We start from the raw sequence: 14,453 nt of genomic DNA, 5'->3' as shown, positions 1-14,453 counted from the left end.
GGGATACCTAAAGCCTGTCCCTCAGGCTGAAGCTCCAAGCTAAATAAGTGGGCATTTTTTCATAGGAAGACTGGAGTTGTGTTTAAGTCTGATGTCTGTGCAGTGCCTTGGGGTTGATGACCTGCCAAAAACTGTCTTTCCATTTGTTACAGTCTTGGCGACCAGGGCCAGGCAATCAAGGAATGTCTCTTGTGTGGATTGTGTATACCCACTGACTTGGGCAAGGAAGCTAGAGAGTATATAGGTGGGCCACACTCACCAGCTTCAGAAATGCAGTGAACAAATGTCTTCACTGCACGCCCCCACAGCTTTCAGCAGTGCAGTGCAAGAGTACCTTGTCTGTGCGCACACACCAGTTTTGAGCTAAAAGCTGGAATGTGATAACTACTTGCTCTTGCCCACCCCAGCCAGAAAGTGAGAGAGCCCTACAACTACCTGTGCTCTCTGCCTCAGCACATGCTGTAACTTCTTTCTTGCTCACCCCCATCACAGCAAATGGGGGTACAAGGGTGGTGAGAAGGTGCTGCATCTGAGCTCACCTGCATGTTCTTACAGACTGTGTGAAGAGGAGAACAGTTGTGTCCACCAGCATCTTCATCTCTAGGAAACACCTCAGCTGTTCCCTGCCCCTCTGGCCAATGCTTCCAGAGCAATAAATGAATGTCCCTCATATAGTATTGGTTCTTTTCAAACTGCTGTTTTTTCACTGGGTCTTGGGGCAAGTAAGACTATATGTAAACTCTCCAAGAAGAGAATCTCAGTTTCTTATTGCATTCTCCAGAATGCAATCAGGCACACTGGTTTTTCTAAACCAGATTTCTGGGGGCTTGTCTTTCCAATGCAGATTCCACAGGCTGGGGCATCCAATATGGGATACCCTCAATCCTCTGGGAAAAGCACCTATCTAGTGACATCCTTCATGCTGGGTGTTGGCATTTTTTGAGATTGTGTCTCTGCCTCTCCTACCCATCTTGATGTGGTTCTTTTTTCTTTGCTGTATCCTTTGTTGTTGTTCTTTGTTGTGGAGAGCAGCTCACCTGATTTTCAGATCTTTTTCAGAGGGAATCGATTCATAGGCAGCTGTAGATTTGGAGTGTTCATGGGAGAAGTTCAGGAACTTCTCACTATCACCTTAAAACTCCCTCCAAGAATTTCCATATGAACAGTGCTGAAGGTGAACTTCAACTCTGAACAGAGCCAATATATGGCAGAGGCAGAGGAGGATTGTGAGTTGGAGATGGGAGTGGAGGTTACATATAAGATAATTCTGATGTGAGTTGGAAATAAAAAGAATAAATAAATCCATAATTTTTAAAAAAGATTTTATTTTATGTATTTGACACAAAGAGAGAGAGAGACAGTGAGAGAGGGAACACAAGTATGGGGAGGGGGAGTGGGAGAAGCAGGCTTCCTGTTGAGCAGGGAGCCCTATGCAGTGCTCTTGGGTTTGATCCCAGGACCTGAGCCAAAGGCATACACTTAATTATTGGACCAGCCAGGCACCCAAAAATCCATAATTGTTGAATTACATTTTAAGATGGAGATGGGGAGAAGACAGAAAGTAGGGAATCTTGAATGTTGACAGGATTGTAGCTCTATTGGCTTTTTTTTTTTTTTTAAGACTTAATGTTTTATTTTTTAAAAAAGATACTGTCATAATGTTACATGTGGTTTTTCACCTACACATAAGCAAACCATAAAATATGGGGCAATGAAATCAGTGATGAAAGAGCCGAAGATTCGTATGAGCAAGGATTATTCCCAATTCATCGCAAGCCTCAATCACAACTTTGTCAGCAGCAGAACCAGAAGGAGCAGCAATGTAGGCCACACCGCTCCTTTTAGCTCTGTCTACATTATCCCTGAAAGGAAAGAAGGCATCAGAGCTGAGAGAAACTTCACTAAGTTTGTCAACCCATTCCTTCTTCTCTGCTTCAGTTAATAATTCAGGCACTTCTTCAAACAATGCCTTCCACTTTATCAAATCCTCATCCTCACCAATGGTTCCAGTAACATACTGATCAATGGCATTGGAGATTTCTGCTCTCTTCACTCCAGTTTTAAACTTCATTGAAAGGACTTGTGGATGATGTCTAAGCCACCAATAATTTGCTTTATCCCCTGCAAGGCGTGTGCAGTGTATTCGAGACTGCTGTCCTGCTCCAATGCCAATAACCTGACCATTCTTGGCATAGCACACGGAGTTAGACTGCGTGTACTTCACAGCAATGGTGGCTACAATGAGGTCTCTGAGCGCAGACTCTGACAAATCTTTATTCTTGGTCACAACGTTGCTAAATAATGACCTGTCAATGACACCATTATTTCTCTTCTGACTTAAACGAAGACCAAAGAGAGTTCGAACTTCGTTTTCATCTGGGTTGTAGGACTGATCCATCTGAAGAACACAGTAGTTTCCATTTTTTTTTTTTTAGAAAGTATTTTCAAAGCTTCATCTTCATATCCTGGGGCAACAATACCATCAGATACCTCTCTGGAGATAATTTTGGCAGTAGGAACATCACAAACATCAGATAATGCAACAAAGTCACCAAATGAAGACATCCTATCAGCCCCTCTTGCTCTTGCATATGCAGTTGATATGGGTGTAAGCGTTTTATACAGATCATAGACCATGCAGACTTTGGCCTCGTCTTCACTGAGTGGAATTCCAACAGCAGCACCTGCTGGGCTGACATGTTTGAAAGAGGCAGCAGCTGGAATGCCTAAAGCTTCTTTGAGTTCCTTCACCAGCTGCCAGGCATTCAAAGCATCACACAAGTTTATAAATCCAGGGGCTCCATTTAGAACTGTGATGGGAAGCTTGGGCTTCAGCGTGTATAACTGGGCAGGAGTCTGATGAGGGTTCATTCCATACCTCAAAGGCATCTGAGATATTCCTTTACTATACTGTCTCCTGAAGTAATCTGAAATTGCTTCATCATATTGTGCCGTATGAGTGAAGGCCTTCAAGGCTAACTGACGTCTGGTCTCCAAGGAGGTGTCTTTGCTGTCGGAGCTCTGCATCTCTGTGGACACAGCTGCATAGTCCTCGGGTTCACATACTACTGTCACCCGAGCATGGTTTTTGGCTGCTGCTCTCAGTAGGGTTACTCCGCCAATATCAATCTGCTCAACAGCCTGTTCAACAGTTACATCTGGAGAAGCCACTGTCTTCACAAAGGGATACAGATTGCAGACGACAACTCTTATAAGACTGAAATCAAGTCTGGCCATGTCAGCATTATCTTCTGGGATATTACGAGCCAAGATTCCAGCATGGACGGCAGGATGCAAGGTTTTCACACGCCCCCCTAACATTTCAGGAAATCCCGTCAGCTCAGAGACATCTCTGACTGCCAGGCCCGCCTCCCTCAGAGCTTTCGCAGTCCCTCCAGAGGCGATCAGATGCAAACCAACAGAAGTCAGGTTTCTGGCAAATTCCACGAGGCCCGTTTTGTCAGAGACACTAAATAAGGCGAGCTGGCTGGGTGCCATGGCTGCGGGCGGCGGGGTCAGGGCCAAGCGGGGGCGGCAGCGGCAACGCCACGTGCGGAGGGGCGCCGAGTGGCTCTCTATTGGCTTTTTGCATGCAGTTAAAATCTGCCAAAATCTCATCCATTCAGATCTCCTTCTTACAGCGATTTGGTTCTCTGCCAAACTTTGGGTAATAAATAGAGTCTGCAGGCTCTCCAAACACAGAGCTGCAGCTTTTCGGAGGAGAAATCAAAACAAGATTACACGGTAAGAATAAAACTAATATTGTTGTACAGTTTTTGTCAGGTTTGGTAAAATAAGATCTTGGGAATCATGGAGAACTGGATTTTATTTCTATAAAATAAAGGATTAGGTTGGTTTGTTATTTAGTGCCGACACTAGTAAAAGTTGATAATTACAGTTGTTACTAGCTTATAGTTCCACTTTGATTTCCTTTGGATGATTTAGAGAACAATTAATAAATTGCTAAAATTGATTATAGTAGTCTTTATAGTAAGTTTCCATCCCCCACCACAAAACGTTATAAAACAAGTTGGTAATTCTACTTTATACTCCTAATGATTATCCAAAACAGACCTACTCACAATTGTTTACCAGTGGCTTCAAATAAGGGGGGCAAATAAAGAACTAAGAGGGGCAATCTCTTCAAAATCATCTGCTCAAAAAATAAATCATTTTTTAAACAATAAGAATTGGCATCCTAAATGAGTAAATTCAAAAGCTCATTAGATTTGCTACTATTCTTCATTTTGACACTGTCTTTAAAATACTCTTTTATTTTATTCTTTATTTCTTGCTGTCTCCCTTGTGGCAATTTTTTCTCCTTGTGCTTTTCTCTGCCTTATCTTGCCATACATAAATACTTGCCTCCAGACTATTTTAATAAAGAAAATGGTACAAATCCAAAAGTACTGTGGTTCACAAAGTTGATTCCGGACCTTTGGAAACTTAAGAGTTTAGGAGTAGGTGTGGTTGGATCTTCCTGACTCTCACTCCCTCCTCAGCTGAAGCTTGAATCATCCCTGTATGCCAATGTGGTTCAGTGCTGTTCTCAATATCCTTACCTATTGCTTCTCACATTTGTCTTTAGAATACTTTTTGCTCCTCTTTTAATTTTGTCCCCAAAAAGTCACAGTTCTGGGTTCAGAAAATATTAGAATCCTCTATTTCCCAAAGTTTGGAGTGCCTGAGAAGAATCACACAGTTGAGTAATATCCTTAAATAGTTAAGAACTCTCTGCATAAGCATCACTCCCTATAGCTCAAATTTCACATTTTTCACATTTTTCTCTGAAAAGATCTTAGATTTTCTACCAGTCCTTCACTGGCAGTTGCATAATTCATTTTCTCAGCAATGATCTAGATATTTTTCTATTTCCTATTGCTGTTTAGCTTACAATATCTACAGCCTAAATGTACCTCTTTCTCTTTCCCATTTATAAAGAAAGGAGAATTCTTAGGAGAACTTTTACTTCAGGTTTGAAACAGAGCTGAAAGTAAGGCGAGAGACTGAAAAATGGGAGCTGCCGCTCCTGGTTAGGGTCAGCAGAAGGTTAAAGAAACAGAGCTTACAACTAACTTCTGGGAATGTGTCTGAGATTTAATTGTAAAAAAATTCATCCACGGGGGAATTAAATCATTACAGAGATATACTGTGGGGTGTGTGTAAGTGTGTGTAGCACCAAAGGGAGGAAAAAAATAAACATCAAGGAATATTTATGTCAGTAAATTTGATAGCACAAGGCCTTTTTTGGAGATACACGTGCAGAATTAACTCTTTACAGAGAAGTTCTGCAGAACCTACTGGCATTGAGAGAAATTTTATGCCAGTAAATCTGATAGCATGAGGTCATTTTAGGAGATATGTGTGTGACTGTGCCAAAATCAATGTATCTTTTACTCAAACAAGTTGAAATTCTGGCAAACATGGTTGAAATCAAAAGTATCAGTAAGAATTTTTCTTCTTTATCTTACAGCTTGTACAGGGACATTTAGAAACATTAAGACCAAAAATAATCTCCTTGAATAGCAGAAAGAAATCTTAATTCCTTCCAACAAAATGATGCTTGGTTCAAGGATTTCGGGAAGTCATAGTAGAACCTCTTATCTTTGTTCAGTTTCCCTCTGGGTTCTCTGGTGCTGACATTTGCATGCAAAAATAAGATTTAAGGGAACATAGCCTCACAGGGCAGCCAAAGTTCATTGTTGCAGGATGGTAATGGGGAAGTAAAGAATTTGGGGCACTTCCTCCTTTTAACAGACTCCTGGCAGATACTCACATGTTGGCCTTGTTATTGTCAATAAATCATGCTGTATTTGGGAAAATTTCTGGTTTTGTTTTTGTTTTATGTGCAGAGCACAATATAGCATAATAGTAAAAATACACAGATTTTTTGAGTCAGACAGATCTTAAATCCATCATCTATCACTAACTACCTGTGTGATTTGGGATCTTACTTAATCTTCCTCACCCTGATTTTTTTTCCTCTGATACAAAATATAAAACAAAAAACAAACAAACAGTAACAATAACAAAACATCCTACCTTAGAGAGGTGTTCTGATACCTATGAAAATAAAGCAAGTCATCAGCAATCATTAAACGTAACTATTATTAATCACTGATCATGTACTAAATGTGAGATATTTTCCCCACATTATCCCATTTAATTCTCAGAGTATCTCCATGTGATAACATTCTCCATTTATAAAGTTAAGCAAGAAAAATTTGGAAAGATTTTACTAACCCAAGATAATTCAGTCAGTAAATTTCAAATCTGAGGTTAAAACCCAGAGTTCAGTCCCATGTGGAAAAGAACCAAGAAGGAGGATGGATTCCAAAAACTTCATTTAATGAGACTTTAATCTTGTAAAGCCATTTTCTATTCAAAGTTTCCATAATTTTCAAACATAAAAATATTAGTGAGATCATATTAAAACCTTCCACCTATTGTTTTTAAGGTTATATTCATTGCCATCTGAGTAAAAATTTCCACTTCCTTATGTAATTTTCCTTCCCATTGGTATTGCCAGAACCAAGAAGGGTCCACCCACAAACTTGACTGGGTGCTTTCACTTTTAATTAGCACAACAGTTCACATCTAATTCTCTTCACTTTGAATACCTTATTAGTTAGTTGATTGCCACAATTTTCCTTAGCAACACTAAGGAACACTAGTGCATCTGAGACTTTTTGCAATTCTCTTAAATTTCCTAGCAAAGAGTCAATATTTTTTTAAAGAGTTTGATAGAATTTCATAGTTTTGCACATCTGCTGTGTTCAAATATCAACCACTCTAACCTCTTAGCCTGTTGGCTCTATCAGTCGCAGATGTTTAAGAAATGTTATCTAAGCAGTTAACTTTTTTTTCGTTAAGAGATTATGAGCTTTTTCTCTTGTGTTCTTTGGAGACTTATTATATACAAACATGAATATTCCTCTAGCCTGAATTTGTTTGTTCCAAAATTTTTCCTTTCTGAGGTTATATTTTTCCATTATCTTTTATGTATTAATGTATGTACATATATGTATTACTTGTCCACATTCTTTAGCAATCCTGTTTAAACAATACTTTATCAATAATCAGCATGACTGCTTCATATTGGTAAATCAATAGTAGTTGTAGTATTCAGTTGCGGTGAGTAATATAATATTTCTTTCCAATCTTTTTAAAAAGTTTCAGCCAAAGGGGTGCCTAGGTGGCTCAGTTGGTTAAAGGTCCAACTCTTGATCTTAGCTCAGGTCTTGATCTCAAGGTCGTGAGTTTGGGGCCCTCACTGGGCTCCACACTAGGCGTGGAGTCTACTTTAAAAAAAAATGTTTCAGCTACAGACATAGTTGTCAATATCTATTCTAATGTAATTTGGTAGATATATTCAGCTTCTTGTTTTTTTCTTTACTGTAACCTATATAAATCCATCTTACCTGAATGTAAATACAACACTCCTTTATCAAGGATGGCACATATTTCATCTTCACTGACTATTTAAGAATAATTGACATAATCATAATTGTCACAGTGTGGTGGTTAATAGAATATATTGGATATTATTAACTCAAAGAAGTACAAGCTCTTTTACTAAGAAAGTTTGGAGGGTCCTATGCTTAAGACATGGCATGTAATGCTTACATATGGTTGTCTAATTATTATTACCTGCATTATATTAAATAGTATGATTTCTTCTTGTTACTAAGAAGTCCATGAGATCAGACTCAGCATTTAAAGCATAAAAACAATTTGCACTGTGATGTGCCAGTTGGAAAAAAACTGTTTTTCTAAATTCATAAAAATATAAAAATTAGATAGAAGTCTTTCACTTGCATGGAGCACTGGGTGTGGTGAAAAAATAATGAATACTGTTTTTCTGAAAATAAATAAATTAATTTTAAAAAAATTAGATAGAAGTCCATTTTTAGCAGCATCCAATTTTTTTTTCTGGTTATTTGTCATAAATGCTCCTAAAAGAGCATCTGAGTTTATTTAGACTACTATCTAGGCAGTGACTCTTAACCTATAGGGTTGTTGTTCACTGTTAGGTTCAGATAACTTCTGTACCTATTATATGCAAGTCCTCTTCTCGGCAAAGGAAGGAACACCAGTTATAGTCTTTCACCCTGAATTACCCTGAATATACTCAGGAAGAGGTCCAAATCTTTACAAAGGAGGAAAACAATTAAGCATTATCTTGAAGAAGAAGAGAAGTGGTTAACACAGTCTTTCCATGTTAGTAGCTTTCACCTCAAACCCAGCTACCAGGTAACCAAGGCTGAACCTACGTAGAAGCCCACATAATGAAGATGAAGTCAGCAGTTTGGGGAATAGCTGGAGCAGCCCATGAAGTAGGCAAAGTGGGAGACAAAGGCTTGTCATACCATCATGGACAAGTTTCCAGCCCTCTGAGTTATATTTTCTGATTGTTGCACAAGGAAGCTCTGTTTAAACTTGTACAGGAATTAAATATCCAGGGTGTGGATTGTAACTTGAGTTTTTTCAGGTCAATTGCCAGGAACCTCCACACCTGTGAGTGGCAAACTTCCAAACCCTTGGCATGGGTTGGGAAGCTGCCAGTGCCTTCTTCCTGCTGCACAGCTTGAGCATGGTGTAGGGCAGCAGTTTCTAGTTGGTGGGCATGGGGGCTGTGTTGGCCATAGGGCTGCTCTGTGCTTGTGCCCTCAGTTTTTACATGGGTCAGCTGGAGCTAGATGTGAAATTGGTGCTCAAAGGAAGATGGGAAAGCCTCTGTTGAAGGCCCTGATGAAGTAGGCCAGCCACCACAGGCATGAGCACCTGGGCCATGAGGAATGGTTAGGCACTGGACAGCCCAGGGACCAAGAACTGGGATGTTAAAGTGTGACCCTTCCCTCATTCAAGGAAGGAAGGAAGTAAAGTAGGAATGAAGGAAGGGGAAAGAGAGAAAGGAAGGAAGGAAGGAAAGAAGGAACTTCCATACTCTTAATTTTTAAATTTCTTTTTAATAATCAAATTTAATATCATCTAATACATGACACAGTGTATTACTAGGTGGCTATTTGGTTGTGAAAAAAATATCCCACGGTTTATCCTGAGGTGATATTCTACAGCTGGTATGGCATAAACAGAGATAATTAGGAAAAGACCCAGCCACGTGGAGCCTGCCAGCTGAATACCAGCATGGAGAGGGACTCTCATTCTGGCTTTGGACTATACCAACTAATCTGGGATAACATGGTAGTGAGGATAGTGTGGAATATCTAAAAGTTCTACAGAACTTTTAACAACCTGACCAGTGTTTCTATTACTATTTGATAGGCATATCCCAAACATAGGAGAAAATTCCTATAAAAGTTATGCAAGGAGTAACTTCAGTCTTTGTACAAGGGAAAACTTTCACATATTATGAAAATATATTTACAATTAATTTTAATATATCATTTATATATCCATGTTATTATGCTATAGTTTTGTTTAAAATATAAAATTATTTAAATATTAAACTGTTTAAATTAGCTGATATAGAAAAAAGTATGATAATTCCTCAAAAAATTAAAAATAGAACTACTGTATGACCTTGCAATGCCACTTTTGGGTATATAGCCCAAAGAATTGAAAAGAGGATCTTGAAGGGATATTTGCACACTCATGTTCATCACAGTATTATTCAGAATAGCCAAGAGGTAACATCAGCCCAAATGTCCATTCACTGATAAATTGATAAAGAAAATGTGATATATACATACAATGGAATATTATTCTGTCTTTGAAAAGAAGGAAATTTTATTACATGCTTCAACATGGATGAACCTTGAGGACATTATGCTAAGTGAAATAAACCAGACACAAACATTCTATACTGTATTATCTCACTTATATGAGTGTCTATAGTAGTTAAACATATAGAAACAGAGAGTAGAACCGTATCATCAGGGGACTGGGAAAGGAGGAAACAGGGAGTTGTTGTGCAATAAATATAGTTTCAATTTTGCAAGATGTAAAAGTTCTAGATATCTGCTGCAGATCTAGTTAACATTACTGAATTTAATAAATTTAATAAAATTTGATAAATTTAATTAAACATTAAATTAAAGGGACAACTGTGTGGATTATTTAAGTGTCGGTCTTCAGCTTAGGTCATGATCTCAGTGTCCTGCGATCCCCCTGCCTGAGTAGTTGTCAGGCTTCTTGCTCAGCAGGGATTCTGCTTCTCTCTCCCACTGCCTCTTATCCCTCTCATGTTCTTTCTCTCTCTCAAATAAATCAACAAAATCTTTTAAAAATAAAATAAAAATAAAAATTATATTAAAAGAGAAAAAGAAGCATTTTAAGCATGGATGGCAGGGGAAATGTTTAAATATCCCAGCTGTTTTTAAAGATATTATTCATTCAATGTCCAGAATGCATTAGTTGTTTGCCATTTAATTTTAGTGTTTAGAAAGAGCCAATGTAGATTACATTTAGACAAAAAACAAAGAGAATTTGTATTACTTGATATGCATTAGCTACAAAAATAGAATAATGAATTGAACATGGCTTAAAATATAAGCACACTTGTTGCTCACTGAACAAGAAGTTCTAAAGTGGGCAGTTCCACAAATGATGCAAAGAATCAAGGACATCACCAAAGATCCAAACTCTTCTCACCCTCTCCTCTGCAGTCCTCAGACTGTCCATGATCTCTGCCTTTATGGGAGAGCTCTGAGCTCTGAGCATCACATCCTCACAGAGGCCAAGTGAGTGCAAGTCAAAAAGTGCTTACTCTTAAGGAAAAAAATTTTCCCCAGAAGTCCCAGACATACCTCCCCTTTGTCTCATTGGCAAGATCTGAGTCACATGCCTACTCGTAAATGCATTATTGTCAGACAGATAGGATTACCATGAATGGCTTATGTTTCTGCATATCTAAATTTATTCTTTGGAGAAAGAAAAGAGATTTGTCAGCTAAAAAACAACATTCAACCCAGGTAACTTTCAACATCTTCCAATTCCCACAGAACTCCAGCCATTTTTGGTTTTTAAGAACTTATATATCCATCAGAAAGGATGAAGACCCAACTTTTGTAGCAACATGGACAGGACTGGAAGAGATTATGCTGAGTGAAATAAGTCAAGCAGAGAGAGTCAATTATCATATGGTTTCACTTATTTGTGGAGCATAACAAAAAGCATGGAGGACATGAGGAGTTAGAAGGGGGTTGGGGTAAATTGGAAGGGGGGGTGAATCACGAGAGACTATGGACTCTGAAAAACAATCTGAGGGGTTTGAAGTGGTGGGGGGGTGGGAGGTCGGGGTACCAGGTGGTGGGTATTATAGAGGGCACGGATTGCATGGAGCACTGGGTGTGGTGAAAAAATAATGATACTGTTATGCTGAAAATAAATAAATGAAAAAAAAAAAAAACTTATGGGGCAGGGGGCACTCCTAGGAAGGGCAGCCAAACTCTTTTCAAATTTATCATGAGGATTCTGCCTTATTTCAAAAACACCTCAAAAATCTCTTTTAATCTGAGCAAATTTCAATTCCTTCAGGTCAGAAAACTAAGTCTTTAATGAGGCATATCATAACCACTTATTTTGTACTAAGAGAAGAAGAGAATGTGTGCATTTCCCAACTGATCATTTTCCAGTCAGCTCAATGCATTCTTAAACACAGATGCTGACACTTCCTTAATTTTTTTTTTATCATGACGCATAGTGCTTACTTAATTCTGTCAATGAGTCTCTTTGACCACCACATTTAAGAATGTGGAACCTGTATATTTTAGAATTCACTGACAGCCTCTCTTTCTTTTAATTTAAAATTTTTCATTCATATAGCACACACACACACACACTCAAAACTGCATGAGTCATGACTAGATATCTTAATGAATTGTCACAAAGTGAACAAACATAAGTAACCATTTAAAGAAATTGAAGTTTCTTTTGAAATTGAAGAAATTGAAGAACTCTAAGAGCCTCTCATGTCCTCTTCTAATCACCACTCTGTCCCTTGAGAATAGCATTATGCTTTCTAATATCGTACATTCAATTTGCTTGTGGTGTTTTTGAACTATTTATAAATGCATTCGTCTAGCCTTTCATTCAACATTGCATTTGTGAGATCCATCCCTGTAGTTCCACATAGACGTAGCTTGTTTATTCTCATTAATAGTTAGAATTCTTCTAAGTAAATGTGCAACAATTTATCTATTATAATGTGGATAGACATTTTCAATGTTTCCAGCTTAGCATTATATGACTACTATTGCTATGAACATTCCCTTATTATGTATTTTGACATTTTTATGCCTTTCATATATTCCCTCAAATAGAATTGCTGGGCCAAAAGTATGCACATGTTCAGCTGTAGTGAATACTACCAAATTATTTCCCAAAGAGGGTGTAGCAATTTGTACTCTAATCAGCCCATGTATAATAATTCCATTTGTCCCAAATCTTTGCAGATACTTGATATTTTCTATCTTCCTCATTTTAGCCATTCTGATAGGTGGGCATTGTGGTTCTCCTTTAATGCATGTATTTTCTTTACCTTCCCTAGAAATATGCTATGTCAGTCTGGGGAAGCTAGTAATTTTTCCCTGGAATTGAGTTAGCTAAGGAAACACAATTTAGAAAAAACATGACTTCACTATAATTGTAATTTTGGACTTGAGCCATTTGTCTATTGTTTATCAATTGCAAAGCAACATTAATTAGGGAATGAAACAAATCATCATATTGTATTTAGGTTTCAGAAAAAAAAGTCAGGAATCACTTTTTTTAAAGTATCATACCATAGTAGAAGAAGAAAAAGGATTATTCTCTTAGTTCCATAGTCATTTTGTTTTTATAGACTTTTTTAAAAACAAATCTATAGCTTTGTTTATTTACTTTTCAGTAAGTTTAAATCCTTCAGGGGTACAGAATAACATGGATTCTGTGGCTTCAGCAGAAACATTGCTTCAGAGTTTGGCATGAAACATGTCACTGGTTCCATGAGCATAAATTACTTTTCCCCAGATTAGCCTGGTTTTCTTCATTTTGCTACCAGGAGTTACTGTATTTATCTTTTCTGTGTACACATAAGCCTATCTCTTGTCTAGATCGAATTCAATTTCATCTCAAGGATAAACACCTTTAATTTTAGTTTTTCCTTTTTTTTTTAAACACCTTTAATTTTAAGAAGAGCTGTGTGCTCCCTCCAGTTCTAGAGACCCCACTTATAGCCAGCAAAAATGGTCTTGGACCACAGACTTCAGTCATTTTAGGAGTCCTGTTCCTGGCAGGCTTCTATAGGCTCCAAGATGGCAGAAAGAGCTGGTTTTTATAGACTTTGAATACAAAATACTTTCGAAAAAATTTTGTCAAGGTATTGTTGAATCATTATGAGTTAATAATAATCCACCCTGCTTAATTGTCTTGAAGAAAACATTGTTCAAATGACATATAATTGAACACAATATTCGCTTTGTGTAATTTATTACAAGCATTTGGGGGTTGGTTTTTTTGTTTTATTTTATTTTATTTATTTGAGAGAGAGAGTGACCACAAGCAAGGGGGAGGGACAGAGGGAGAAGCAGACTCCTCGCTGAACAAGAAACCTGACATGGGGCTCAATCCCAGGACCCTGGGACCATGACCCAAGCCAAAGGCAGATGCTTAACTGACTGAGCCACCCAGGAACCCCTATCACAACTATTTGATAAACCAGATTATATCAAGGTTCTACATGTGACATCAAAATAAAGGCTGATTGACTGGTTTGTGTTTTAGCACAAGAACAATTCTCATCTTCTGGTTGGGTGTCAGGACCATGAAACTTATCTTTTGAAACTTATCTTTTACACCTATTTTTGAAACTTATCTTTAGTCTTCATAATACAATTAGCAAGAATTTGATGAAGCAGTAGTTGATTTCCACTCTTGAAGAGAAAATTTTTTTATAATGTTTTTATTTTTAAAGAAAGTCTGCTACATTTATCTTCCACCAATACAAAGTTTTGTTACCTCCTCTGCTGCTTCAGGCTCCCTTCACTTGCTTCCAGATTTTAGAGACCAGAGCTCCTCTGTCCCCATTTCCATAAATATCTGGCTCATCCTTTTAGAAATTCCTCTTGCTATTCCTTAGTTTTCTAAAGCCTACTAGCTCCCAGGATCAATTCCAGAAGATCTAAGTGGCATCCTTGTGCACTAGAAATTGAAGCTAGATATAACTTTCACTGGCTTTAAATATATATTGGTGGTATCTGGAAAAAATTTCTCCTCATCAGTGTTTTATGTGGTTGAAAAATGTACCATGCCCAAGCCTGCCTCTTTACAAATGAGCCAATTTTAAGATATATATTTCATTCTACTCATTCTACTCTGAGCTTCAAAATTTAAATCTTTGCCTGTCTAAAGATCTCATGTTTCTCTTGAAAAACAAACAGCAAGTTACCTGATAAAGTTTAGGCTACTGTCCAGAGAATTGTATCCTTGTTAGGATTTCAAATTATACAAAT

General features: G+C 37.9%; 2 protein-coding genes and 1 pseudogene across 4 annotated transcripts in view; 1 reads left to right on the top strand and 2 right to left on the bottom strand.

Moving 5' to 3' along the window:
• LOC101682801 overlaps nt 1-598 on the bottom strand; it is a 53,625-nt pseudogene extending 53,027 nt beyond the window's left edge.
• Nucleotides 599-1,603: 1,005 nt separating this feature from the next.
• On the bottom strand, nt 1,604-3,633 carry LOC101680390 (bifunctional purine biosynthesis protein ATIC-like). Its single transcript, XM_013050717.2, is given in 2 exon segments — nt 1,604-2,431; nt 2,434-3,633. Coding segments are annotated over 2 exon segments (1,899 nt in total). The 5' UTR covers nt 3,619-3,633; the 3' UTR covers nt 1,604-1,717.
• Nucleotides 3,634-3,638: 5 nt separating this feature from the next.
• The window catches only part of IL33 (interleukin 33), a 67,098-nt gene continuing 56,283 nt past the window's right edge, over nt 3,639-14,453 (top strand). For 2 of the 3 annotated variants that reach the window (XM_045069834.1, XM_013050718.2), the window contains exon 1: nt 3,639-3,744. The gene's annotated coding sequence lies outside the window, so the exon portion shown is untranslated. The remainder of the gene's footprint in view (nt 3,745-14,453) is intronic. The other variant, XM_004781967.3, reaches the window with a different exon arrangement.

Source organism: Mustela putorius, unplaced genomic scaffold, assembly GCF_011764305.1.
Source record: "Mustela putorius furo isolate JIRA1106 unplaced genomic scaffold, ASM1176430v1.1 tig00003944_pilon_pilon_pilon, whole genome shotgun sequence".
In the NCBI taxonomy this organism is placed as follows: Eukaryota; Metazoa; Chordata; class Mammalia; order Carnivora; family Mustelidae; genus Mustela; species Mustela putorius.
Note: the sequence above shows the minus strand (reverse complement) of the source record. Positions and strands in the feature narration are given on the sequence as shown.